The 13,488-nt window shown below is 45.8% G+C and overlaps 1 protein-coding gene across 8 annotated transcripts in view; it reads right to left on the bottom strand.

The window, feature by feature from the left end:
• Positions 1 to 13,488, bottom strand: part of atp2b2 (ATPase plasma membrane Ca2+ transporting 2) — a 193,599-nt gene that overhangs the window by 126,038 nt on the left and 54,073 nt on the right. For all 8 annotated transcript variants that reach the window (XM_082967729.1, XM_045705371.2, XM_045705369.2 and 5 more), the window contains exon 3: positions 1,061 to 1,261. In XM_082967729.1, coding sequence (XP_082823855.1) covers positions 1,061 to 1,261 — 201 coding nt within the window. The remainder of the gene's footprint in view (positions 1 to 1,060; positions 1,262 to 13,488) is intronic.

Here is a 13,488-nt window from a genome sequence, read left to right on the forward strand (position 1 = left end):
CTATTCCCTATGGGCCCTGGTCAAATGGTCCCCTATTCCCTATGGGCCCTGGTCAAATGGTCCCCTATTCCCTATGGGGCCTGGTCAAATGGTACCCTATTCCCTATGGGCCCTGGTCAAATGGTAGCCTATTCCCTATGGACCCTGGTCAAATGGTAGCCTATTCCCTATGGACCCTGGTCAAATGGTACCCTATTCCCTATGGACCCTGGTCAAATGGTACCCTATTCCCTATGGACCCTGGTCAAATGGTAGCCTATTCCCTATGGACCCTGGTCAAATGGTACCCTATTCCCTATGGGCCCTGGTCAAATGGCCCCCTATTCCCTATGGACCCTGGTCAAATGGTACCCTATTCCCTATGGACCCTGGTCAAATGGTACCCTATTCCCTATGGGCCCTGGTCAAATGGTCCCCTATTCCCTATGAGCCCTGGTCAAATGGTCCCCTATTCCCTATGGGCCCTGGTCAAATGGTAGCCTATTCCCTATGTGCCCTGGTCAAATGGTACCCTATTCCCTATGGGCCCTGGACAAATGGTACCCTATTCCCTATGGACCCTGGTCAAATGGTACCCTATTCCCTATGGACCCTGGTCAAATGGTACCCTATTCCCTATGGACCCTGGTCAAATGGCACCCTATTCCCTATGGGCCCTGGTCAAAAGTAGTGCACTACATACAGAATAACATGCCATTTGTGACGCAGTCTTAATGTTCTGTCCTCCTTTCCTGTAACTCTCTGTTTAAACCCCAGTCTTCCTTACAGCCCAGGTAGAGAGTTGATGCATGTCCTTCACCTAAAGGTTACTTATCTGGTGAAAAATTACATTACTCCTCCCCCCCCTCCCCCAGATCTCCCTTGGCGCATACCCAGCGTCGACACCCCCTTCTCCCCTAGATCTCCTTGGCTTTCGAGGAGTGTGTGTGTCTGCCTGCATACTGAATGTGTGTTAATATATGTGTCTGTGTGTGTGTGTCGTGTGTGTGTGTGTGTGTGTGTGTGTGTGTGTGTGTGTGTGTGTGTGTGTGTGTGTGTGTGTGTGTGTGTCAGTACTCACATTCTCCGCTGTCCCCTCCCGGAGGCTGATAGAAGGACAGTCCCAGAGAGATCAGGGCAGCCACCTCCAGGATGATCAGAGTCACGTCCTGCAGGGCCTCCCAAACTAACTGGAGGAAGGTCTTTGGCTTCTTTGGAGGTATAAGGTTTTCCCCATATACTTCTTTCCTCTTATCTAGGTCAGTTACATCTCCTGTTAAGCCTGTTTGGAGAGAGAATTAAGAATTTAATTAAATTGATCTATTGTACAAATCCCATCTACATATGTTTCTGTTTCTCTCTCTCTCTCTCTCTCTCTCTCTCTCTCTCTCTATGACAATACACTGTCTGTTTTCCTCTGTCTCCTCCACACACTCTACTAGAGAACACACACATACCACCCATACACAAACCACCCATACACCAACCACCCACACACAAACCACCCATACACCAACCACCCATCCACCAACCACCCATCCACCAACCACCCATCCACCAACCACCCATACACAAACCACTCACACATAAACCACCCACACACCAACCACCCACACACCAACCACCCATACACCAACCACCCACACACAAACCACCCATACACCAACCACCCACACACCAACCACCCATACACCAACCACCCATACACCAACCACCCACACACCAACCACCCACACACCAACCACCCATACACACACCAACCACCCATACACACACCAACCACCCATCCACCAACCACCCATACACCAACCACCCACACACCAACCACCCATCCAACAACCACCCATACACCAACCACCCATACACCAACCTTGATTTCCAAATTTCTCACAAAGAAGACTTGACAGTTACAACACCAGACTATTCATACAACAACTATCCACTGGCATGAGGATACTGGAGCGGGTCAAACTGAGCAGCAGCTGGGTAAATGTGATTGGGGTACCCCCCCTGGGTAAATGTGATTGGGGTACCCCCCCCCCCCGGGTAAATGTGATTGGGGTACCCCCCCCCCCCGGGTAAATGTGATTGGGCTACCCCCCCCCCCGGGTAAATGTGATTGGGGTACCCCCCCCCCCCCCCCCCGGATAAATGTGATTGGGGTACCCCCCCGGGTAAATGTGATTGGGGTACCCCCCCCCTGGGTAAATGTGATTGGGGTACCCCCCCTGGGTAAATGTGATTGGGGTACCCCCCCAGGTAAATGTGATTGGGGTACCCCCCCTGGGTAAATGTGATTGGGGTACCCCCCCCCGGATAAATGTGATTGGGGTACCCCCCCTGGGTAAATGTGATTGGGGTCCCCCCCCCCCGGATAAATGTGATTGGGGTACCCCCCCAGGTAAATGTGATTGGGGCCCCCCCTGGGTAAATGTGATTGGGGTACCCCCCCCGGATAAATGTGATTGGGGTACCCCCCCCCCCCGGATAATGTGATTGGGGCCCCCCCGGGTAAATGTGATTGGGGTACCCCCCCAATAAACAGGATTGGTGGCCCGTGTTTTAGCCTGTCCACCAGACTGCTGTGATGAACTGGTGGTGTTATATTAAGAGCCATCAGACTGCAGTGAATAACACACGTTGACTGCTCTCCTCCGTCCTTCGCCTTCACTAAATAAGACCATATAACACACTGTCAATATCACAAACACAACTGAAGTTAGAACCAGTTTTAAGAGGGCATGTGATTTTTTTGAAAGGTTTTCACCCAGTAGGGCCTCCGCTTCTCCACAGTAGGCCTGCTCCCCTCTTTTCCAACAGTAGGGCCTGCTCCCCTCCTTCTCCAACAGTAGGGCCTTCTCCCCTCCTTCTCCAACAGTAGGGCCTGCTCCACTCCTTCTCCAACAGTAGGGCCTGCTCCACTCCTTCTCCAACAGTAGGGCCTGCTCCACTCCTTTTCCAACAGTAGGGCCTGCTCCACTCCTTTTCCAACAGTAGGGCCTGCTCCACTCCTTCTCCAACAGTAGGGCCTGCTCCCCTCCTTCTCCAACAGTAGGGCCTGCTCCACTCCTTCTCCAACAGTAGGGCCTGCTCCCCTCCTTCTCCAACAGTAGGACCTGCTCCCCTCCTTCTCCAACAGTAGGGCCTGCTCCACTCCTTCTCCAACAGTAGGGCCTGCTCCCCTCCTTCTCCAACAGTAGGGCCTGCTCCCCTCTTCTCCAACAGTAGGGCCTGCTCCACTCCTTCTCCAACAGTAGGACCTGCTCCCCTCCTCTTCTCCAACAGTAGGGCCTGCTCCACTCCTTCTCCAACAGTAGGGCCTTCTCCCCTCCTTCTCCAACAGTAGGACCTGCTCCCCTCCTTCTCCAACAGTAGGGCCTGCTCCACTCCTTCTCCAACAGTAGGGCCTGCTCCGCTCCTCTTCTCCGCTCCAACAGGTTTTCACCAAGGATCTGTCTGTACTTTGCTCCGTTCATCTTTCCCTCGATCCTGACTAGTCTCCCAGTCCCTGCTGCTGAAAAACATCCCCACAGCATGATGCTGCCACCACCATGCTTCACTGTAGAGATGGTGCCAGGTTTCCTCCAGATGTGGCACTTGGCATTCAGGCCAAAGAGTTCAATCTTGGTTTCATCAGATCAGAGAATCTTGTTTCTCATGGTCTGAGAGTCCTTTAGGTGCCTTTCGGCAAACTCCAAGCATGCAGTCATGTGCCTTTTACTGAGAAGTGGCTTCCGTCTGGCCACTCTACCATAAAGGCCTGATTGGTGGAGCGCTGCAGAGATGGTTGTCCGTCTGTAAGGTTCTCCCATATCCACAGAGGAACTCTGGAGCTCTGTCAGAGTGACCATCGGATTCTTGGTCACGTCCCTGACCAAGGCCATTTTCCCCTGATTGCTCAGTTTGGCCGGGCGGCCGGCTCTAGGAAGAGTCTTGGTGGTTCCAAACTTCTTCCATTTAAGAATGATGGAGGCCACTGTGTTCTCAGTGACCTTCAATGCTGCAGACATTTTTTGGTACCCTTCCTCAGATCTGTGCCTTGACACAATCCTGTCTCGGAGCTCTACGGACAATTCCTTCAACCTCATGGCTTGGTTTTTGCTCTGACATGCACTGTCAACTGTGGGACCTTATATAGACAGATGTGTGCCTTTCCAAATCATGTCCAATCAATTGAATTTAAGTTGTAGAAACATCTCAATGATGATCAATGGAAACAGGATGCACCTGAGCTCAATTTCGAGTCTCATAGCAAAGGGTCTGAATACTTATGTAAGTAAGGTTTCTGTTTTTTATTTTGAATACATTTTTACAAATTAAAAAAAAACTGTTTTTGATTTGTCATTATGGGTTTTGTGTGTAGATTGATGAGGACATTTTTAATTTAATCCACTTTAGAATAAGGCTGTAAAGTAACAAAATGTGGAAAAAGTAAAGGGATCTGAATACTTTCAGAATCCACTGTATGTGATCACCATTCTATTGCTGAACGGCTTTCAATATCTGGGAAAATATCTCCATTGGGCAGCAGGTGAGCAAGTGTCAGAGATCTTATGTTGGCAAGGTGAGAAATGTCACCATGGGACAATTTCTTCACTTCACTCTCATTGGTGAACAAATTGCTTGCAAAGAAGACAAGTCTGGCCTGCACCATGAACAAAGTGAGACGGGAGCGTCCCTCCCTCTGTGCAAAACAAGGCACCTGAAGAATGACAAGACAACAGGTACACAACAAAGAGAAAACCAGAGACTATTACGCACTACAACCAAACAAAGGTATGTCAAAGCGTGTCAAGCAAGTGAAAGGAAAATTGTGTCAACTGTTAGGACAAGGGCTAACAGCAAAATGAAATGCAACTAATGCTGTTGAAGATGGCCGCCATCTAAGCACAAGTTGACAACAATGGACTGCAACTATTTTTTTGGACTGCTGTCATATCGCCACATTAACTATAATGCCATTATTACTTCTGTGTGGAGTTTCACTATTTATCAAGACCACTTGGCGGTTATAATCATCTTTAAACTACTGATATTTTCATCATTGGACCGCATGTCTTTTGCAACACATGTAGGCATACAGTTGTTGGAGTATTTTTTATTTTGTCGTTATTAAACAATAAGCTGTTACCGTGTTCCAATACATATGTTTTCTGTTTCATAGTTGTAACAAAGGCACTCCAGCAAGAACATTTCCTCCACACTTGATATTATTTTTTATTTTATAGAGATAGAGATAGATATATTGATAGAGATATAGAAAGTGATATAGATAGTGATAGAGAAAGTGATAGAGATAGTGATAGAGAAAGAGAAAGTGATTGTGATAGAGATAGATATATTGATAGAGATATAGAAAGTGATATAGACAGATACACTGCTCAAAAAAATAAAGGGAACACTTAAACAACACAATGTAACTCCAAGTCAATCACACTTCTGTGAAATTAAACTGTCCACTTAGGAAGCAACACTGATTGACAATACATTTCACATGCTGTTGTGCAAATGGAATAGACAACAGGTGGAAATTATAGGCAATTAGCAAGACACCCCCAATAAAGGAGTGGTTCTGCAGGTGGGGACCACAGACCACTTCTCAGTTCCTATGCTTCCTGGCTGATGTTTTGGTCACTTTTGAATGTTGGCGGTGCTTTCACTCTAGTGGTAGCATGAGACGGAGTCTACAACCCACACAAGTGGCTCGGGTAGTGCAGCTCATCCAGGATGGCACATCAATGCGAGCTGTGGCAAGAAGGTTTGCTGTGTCTGTCAGCGTAGTGTCCAGAGCATGGAGGCGCTACCAGGAGACAGGCCAGTACATCAGGAGACGTGGAGGAGGCCGTAGGAGGGCAACAACCCAGCAGCAGGACCGCTACCTCCACCTTTGTGCAAGGAGGAGCAGGAGGAGCACTGCCAGAGCCCTGCAAAAGGACCTCCAGCAGGCCACAAATGTGCATGTGTCTGCTCAAACAGTCAGAAACAGACTCCATGAGGGTGGTATGAGGGCCCGACGTCCACAGGTGGGGGTTGTGCTTACAGCCCAACACCGTGCAGGACGTTTGGCATTTGCCAGAGAACACCAAGATTGGCAAATTCGCCACTGGCGCCCTGTGCTCTTCACAGATGAAAGCAGGTTCACACTGAGCACATGTGACAGACGTGACAGAGTCTGGAGACGCCGTGGAGAACGTTCTGCTGCCTGCAACATCCTCCAGCATGACCGGTTTGGCGGTGGGTCAGTCATGGTGTGGGGTGGCATTTCTTTGGGGGGCCGCACAGCCCTCCATGTGCTCGCCAGAGGTAGCCTGACTGCCATTAGGTACCGAGATGAGATCCTCAGACCCCTTGTGAGACCATATGCTGGTGAGGTTGGCCCTGGGTTCCTCCTAATGCAAGACAATGCTAGAACTCATGTGGCTGGAGTGTGTCAGCAGTTCCTGCAAGAGGAAGGCATTGATGCTATGGACTGGCCCGCCCGTTCCCCAGACCTGAATCCAATTGAGCACATCTGGGACATCATGTCTCGCTCCATCCACCAACGCCACGTTGCACCACAGACTGTCCATGAGTTGGCGGATGCTTTAGTCCAGGTCTGGGAGGAGATCCCTCAGGAGACCATCCGCCACCTCATCAGGAGCATGCCCAGGCATTGTAGGGAGGTCATACAGGTACGTGGAGGCCACACACACTACTGAGCCTCATTTTGACTTGTTTTAAGGACATTACATCAAAGTTGGATCAGCCTGTAGTGTGGTTTTCCACTTTAATTTTGAGTGTGACTCCAAATCCAGACCTCCATGGGTTGATAAATTGGATTTCCATAGATTATTTTTGTGTGATTTTGTTGTCAGCACATTCAACTATGTAAAGAAAAAAGTATTTAATAAGATTATTTATTTCATTCAGATCTAGGATGTGTTGTTTAAGTGTTCCCTTTATTTTTTTGAGCAGTATATATTGATAGAGATATAGAAAGTGATAGCGATAGAGATATAAAAAGTGATAGAGATATAGAAAGTGATAGTGATAGAGATATAGCGAGTGATAGAGATATAGAAAGTGATAGAGATAGTGATAGAGAGATATATTGATAGAGATATAGAAAGTGATAGAGATATAGAAAGTGATAGAGATAGTGATAGAGAGATATATTGATAGAGATATAGAAAGTGATAGAGATATAGAAAGTGATAGAGAAAGTGATATAGAAAGTGATAGTGATAGTGATATAGAAAGTGATAGAGATATAGAAAGTGATAGAGATAGTGATAGAGAGATATATTGATAGTGATAGAGAAAGTGATAGAGAGAGATATAGAAAGTGATAGTGATAGAGATAGATATATTGATATCACTCTTTCTCGACTAGTGATAGTGATAGAGAAAGTGATAGAGAAAGTGAAAGAGATAGTGATGGAGATAGTAATAGAGATAGTGATAGAGAAGTGTTAGTAATGTAGATATAGATAGTGATAGAGAAAATGATAGAGATAACTATCACTCACTATCTATATCACTATCATTTTCTCTAGGAAAGTGATATAGAAAGTGATAGATATAGAGAAATGTATAGAGATAGAGAAATTGATAAAGATAGTGATATATATATTGATATCACTCTTTCTCGACTAGTGATAGTGATAGAGAAAGTGCTAGTAATGTAGATATAGATGGTGAAGGTGATAGAGATATTGATAGTGATAGTGACAGTGATAGTATAGAGATACAGAGATTGCAAGTGATGGAGATAGTGATAATGATATAACTATAGATAGTGATAGAGAAAGTGATAGTGATATAAATTGTGATAGAGATAGAGATAACTATCTATCACTTTCTCTATCACTATCTCTATCTCTATCACTTTCACTATCTATATCACTATAAAGTGTGGAAGAAATGTTCTGATATAGAAAGTGATAGAGATAGAGAAAGTGATAGAGAAAGTGATAGAGCTGGTGATAGAGATAGTGATGGAGATAGTGATAGAGATAGAGAAAGTGATGGAGATAGTGATAGAGATAGTGATATTGATAGAGAAAGTGCTAGTAATGTAGATATAGATAGAGATATAGATAGTGAAAGTGATAGAGATAGTGACAGTAATAGAGAAAGTGATAGAGATAGAGATAGTGACAGAGATAGAGATAAAGAAAGTGATAGAGATAGAGATAGTGATAGAGAAAGTGATAGAGATAGAGAAAGTGATAGAGATAGAGAAAGTGATGGAGATAGTGATAGAGATAGAGATAGTGATATAGAAAGTGATAGAGATAAAGTGAAAGAGAAAGTGATGGAGATAGAGATAGTGATATTGATAGAGAAAGTGCTAGTAATGTAGATATAGATAGAGATATAGATAGTGAAAGTGATAGAGATAGTGACAGTAATAGAGAAAGTGATATAGAAATATAGAAAGTGATAGAGATAGAGATAGTGACAGAGATAGAGAAAGTGATAGAGATAGAGATAGAGAAAGTGATAGAGATAAAGAAAGTGATAGAGATAGAGATAGTGATAGAGAAAGTGATAGAGATAGAGAAAGTGATAGAGATAAAGAAAGTGATAGAGATAGAGATAGTGATAGAGAAAGTGATAGAGATAGAGATAGTGATAGAGAAAGTGATAGAGATAGTGCTAGAGATAGAGATAGTGATAGAAAAAGAGAAGACAAGAAAGCAATAAAACGAGAAGCAGCAGAGATAGAGGAGGGGATCAGTGAGGGTCATGTCTGAGCCTGAGAACAGTCAGCAAGTGAGAGAGAGAGTGAGAGAGAGAAAGAGAGAAAAAGAGAGAGAGAGTGAGAGTGATGTGTGAGGGGGAGAGTGAGAGAGAAAGAGAGAGTGAGAGAGAGAGAGAGAAAAAGAGAGTGAGAGTGAATGTGTGAGGGGGAGAGTGAGAGAGAAAGAGAGAGATAGAGAGAGAGAGAGAGAGAGTGTTAGAACGGTATAATTCCCACCAGCCCGTGTTCTAAATACTACAGTTATATATAGACTCATTAAGCATTCTGTTTTTAATTGTCTTGCTCTGTGTGAGAAGAGATAGAAGCACATTGATGTCTCACAGCATCACACACACACACACACACACACACACACACACACACACACACACACACACACACACACACACACACACACACACACACACACACACACACACACACAGCTAAAGGGTAGAGCTGCCGCTTTCAAGGAGCGGGACTCTAACACGGAAGCTTATAAGAAATCCCGCTATGCCCTCCGACGAACCATCAAACAGGCAAAGCGTCAATACAGGACTAAGATCAAATCGTACTACACCGACTCCGATGCTCGTCGGACGTGGCAGGGCTTGCAAACCATTACAGACTACAAAGGGAAGCTGCCCAGTGACACAAGCCTACCAGACGAGCTAAAATACTTCTATGTAAGGAACACTGAAACATGCATAAGAGCATCAGCTGTTCCAGATGACTGTGTTATCACACTCTCCACAGCCGATGTGAGTAGGACCTTTAAACAGGTCAACACAGGGACAGACGGATTACCAGGACGTGTACTCCGAGCATGCGCTGACCAACTGGCAAGTGCCTTCACTAACATTTTCAACCTCTCCCTGTCCGAGTCTGTAATACCAACATGTTTCAAGCAGACCACCATAGTCCTTGTGCCCAAGAACACTAAGGTAACGTAACACTCACATCTGTAGCCATGAAATCATTTGAAAGGCTGGTCAAGGCTCACATCAACACCATTATCCCAGAAACCCTAGACCCACTCCAATTTGCGTAAAGTACCAACAGATCCACAGATGATGCAATCTCTATTGCACTCCACACTGCCCTTTCACACCTGGACAAAAGGAACACCTATGGTGAGAATGCTATTCATTGACTACAGCTCAGTGTTCCAACACCATAGTGCCCTCAAAGCTCATCACTAAGCTAAGGATCCTGGGACTAAACACCTCCCTCTGCAACAGAACCTGGACTTCCTGACGGGCCGCCCCCAGGTGGTATGGGTAGGTGACAACACATCCGCCACGCTGATCCTCAGCACGGGGCCCCTCAGGGGTGCGTGCTCAGTTCCCTCCTGTACTCCCTGTTCAGTCATGACTGCATGGCCAGGCACGACTCCAACACCATCATTACGTTTGCTGACGACACAACAGTGGTAGGCCTGATCACCGACAATGACGAGACAGCTTATAGGGAGGTCAGAGACTTGACTGTGTGGTGCAAGGACAACAACCTCTCCCTCAACGTGATCAAGACAAAGCAGATGATTGTGAACTACAGCAAAAGGAGGAACGAGCACGCCCCTATTCTCATCGACGGGGCTGTAGTGGAACAGGTTGAGAGCTTCAAGTTCCTTGGTGACCACATCACCAACAAACTAACATGGTCTAAACACACCAAGACAGTGGTGAAGAGGTCACAACAAAACCTATTCCCCCTCAGGAGACTGAAAAGGTTTGGCATGGGTCCTCAGATCCTCAAAAGGATTACAGCTGCACCATCGAGAGCATCCTGATTGGTTGCGTCACTGCCTGGTATGGCAACTGCTCAGCCTCCGACCGCAAGGCACTACAGAGGGTAGTGCGTACTGCCCAGTACATCACTGGGGACAAGCTTCCTGCCATCCAGGCCCTCTATACCAGGCGGTGTCAAAGGAAGGCCCTAAAAATTGTCAAAGACACCAACCACCCTAGTCATAGACTGTTCTCTCTGCTACCGCACGGCAAGTGGTACCGGGCCGCCAAGTCTAGGTCCAAGAGGCTTCTAAACAGCTTCTTCCCCCAAGCCATAAGACTTGGGGGAACAGCTAATCAAATGGCTACCCAGACTATTTGCATTGGCCACCCCCCTTCTATGCTGCTACTCTCTGTTTATTATCTATGTATAGTCACTTTAATAACTCTACCTACATGTACATATTACCTCAATTACCTCGACACCGGTGCCCCCGCACATTGACACTGTACCGGTACCCCCTGTATATAGCCTCCACATTGACTCTGTACCGGTACCCCCTGTATATAGCCTCCACATTGACACTGTACCGGTACACCCTGTATATAGCCTCCACATTGACTCTGTACCGGTACACCCTGTATATAGCCTCCACATTGACTCTGTACCGGTACCCCCTGTACATAGTCTCCACACTGACTCTGTACCGATACCCCCTGTATATAGCCTCCACATTGACTCTGTACCGTAACACCCTGTATATAGCCTCCACATTGACTCTGTACCGGTACCCCCTGTATATAGTCTCCACATTGACTCTCTACCGGTACCCCCTGTATATAGCCTCCACATTGACTCTGTACCGGTATCCCCTGTATATAGCCTCCACATTGACTCTGTACCGGTACCCCCTGTATATAGTGTCCACATTGACTCTGTATCGGTACCCCCTGTATATAGCCTCCACATTGACTCTGTACCGGTACCCCCTGTATATAGCCTCCACATTGACTCTGTACCGGTACCCCCTGTATATAGTGTCCACATTGACTCTGTATCGGTACCCCCTGTATATAGCCTCCACATTGACTCTGTACTGTAATACCCTGTATATAGCCTCCACATTGACTCTGTACCAGTACCCCCTGTATATAGCCTCCACATTGACTCTGTACCGTAATACCCTGTATATAGCCTCCACATTGACTCTGTACCGTAATACCCTGTATATAGCCTCCACATTGACTCTGTACTGGTAACCCCTGTATATAGTCTCCACACTGACTCTGTACCGTAATATCCTGTATATAGCCTCCACATTGACTCTGTACCAGTACCCCCCTGTATATAGCCCCTGCTATTGTTATTTACTGCTGCTCTTTAATTATTTGTTATTCTTATCTCTTACTTTTTTTGTATTTTCTTAAAACTGCATTGTTGGTTAGAGCCTGTAAGTAAGCATTTCACTGTAAGGTCTACACCTGTTGTATTCGGCACACGCGTGACAAATAAACTTTGATTTGATTTGGATTCAGAAATCAAATGTCTACTGTTTGCTGATGATCTGGTGCTTCTGTCCCCAACCAAGGAGGGCCTAGAGCAGCACCTAGATCTGTCCCCAACCAAGGAGGGTCTACAGCAGCACCTAGATCTGTCCCCAACCAAGGAGGGCCTAGAGCAGCACCTAGATCTGTCCCCAACCAAGGAGGGTCCTACAGCAGCACCTAGATCTGTCCTCAACCAAGGAGGGCCTACAGCAGCACCTAGATCTGTCCCCAACCAAGGAGGGCCTAGAGCAGCACCTAGATCTGTCCCCAACCAAGGAGGGCCTAGAGCAGCACCTAGATCTGTCCCCAACCAAGGAGGGTCTACAGCAGCACCTAGATCTGTCCCCAACCAAGGAGGGTCTACAGCAGCACCTAGATCTGTCCCCAACCAAGGAGGGCCTACAGCAGCACCTAGATCTGTCCTCAACCAAGGAGGGCCTACAGCAGCACCTAGATCTGTCCCCAACCAAGGAGGGCCCACAGCAGCACCTAGATCTGTCCTCAACCAAGGAGGGCCTACAGCAGCACCTAGATCTTCTGACAGTAAATCTCAGTAAGACAAAAAATAATGGTGTTACAACAAAGGTCCAGTAGCCAAGACAACAAAATACAAATTCTATCTAGACACTGTTGAATTATAAAAATAATCTGTGAAATGTATATAGGTTCAAAAATGTTGTGAAATAGCACAGTTACAAATAGAAATCAAACTGGATGGACATCAGAAATAGAGGAAGGACTAAAAACAAACAAAATATAACTATTGTGAAATAGATTGTGTCTGTAAAATGTGTATAAGATGAATAAACTGAAGGTAGAAGCCTAAGTGTTTATTAGTTTACTCCAATTGGGGGAAGGGTGATATTAATACAAATAACAAAAGTTATATTCTTTAAAAAGTATGTATGTCTATATAGGTATGTGTATGTATATATGTGTATATGTATGCATGTGTGCATGTATATGGATATATATATTTACCCCAAAAATATATGGGGGATTGGAAATGTAAAAATAATAATTTTGTAATATTATTATACCTACATCGATCTAAGAGACACGGAAAGAAGGTCCTTCTACGCCATCAGAAGGAACATAAAACTCAACGTCCCAATTAGGATCTGGCTACAAATACTTCAATCAGTTATAGAACCCATTGCCCTCTATGATTGTGAGGTCTGGGGTCCGCTCACCAACTAAAGAATTCATAAAATGGGACAAACACCCAACTGAGAAACGGCATGCAGAATTCTGCAAAAAAATATACTTTGTGTGCAAAACCCCAAACATGCAGAGCAGAATTAGAACTACAGTATAGTTAGCAAAATCCAGAAAATAGCTGTTAAATTCTACAACCACCTAAAAGGAAGTGATGGCCACACATTCCACTACAGAGCCCTCACCTACAGAGAGATGAACCTAGAGAAGAGTCCCCCTCAGCCATCTGGTTCTGGGACTCTGTTCACAAACAGACCCCTCACAGCCCTCACCTACAGAGAGATGAAC

This window comes from Salmo salar, chromosome 22, assembly GCF_965601325.2.
Source record: "Salmo salar chromosome 22, fSalSal1, whole genome shotgun sequence".
Taxonomy (NCBI): domain Eukaryota; kingdom Metazoa; phylum Chordata; class Actinopteri; order Salmoniformes; family Salmonidae; genus Salmo; species Salmo salar.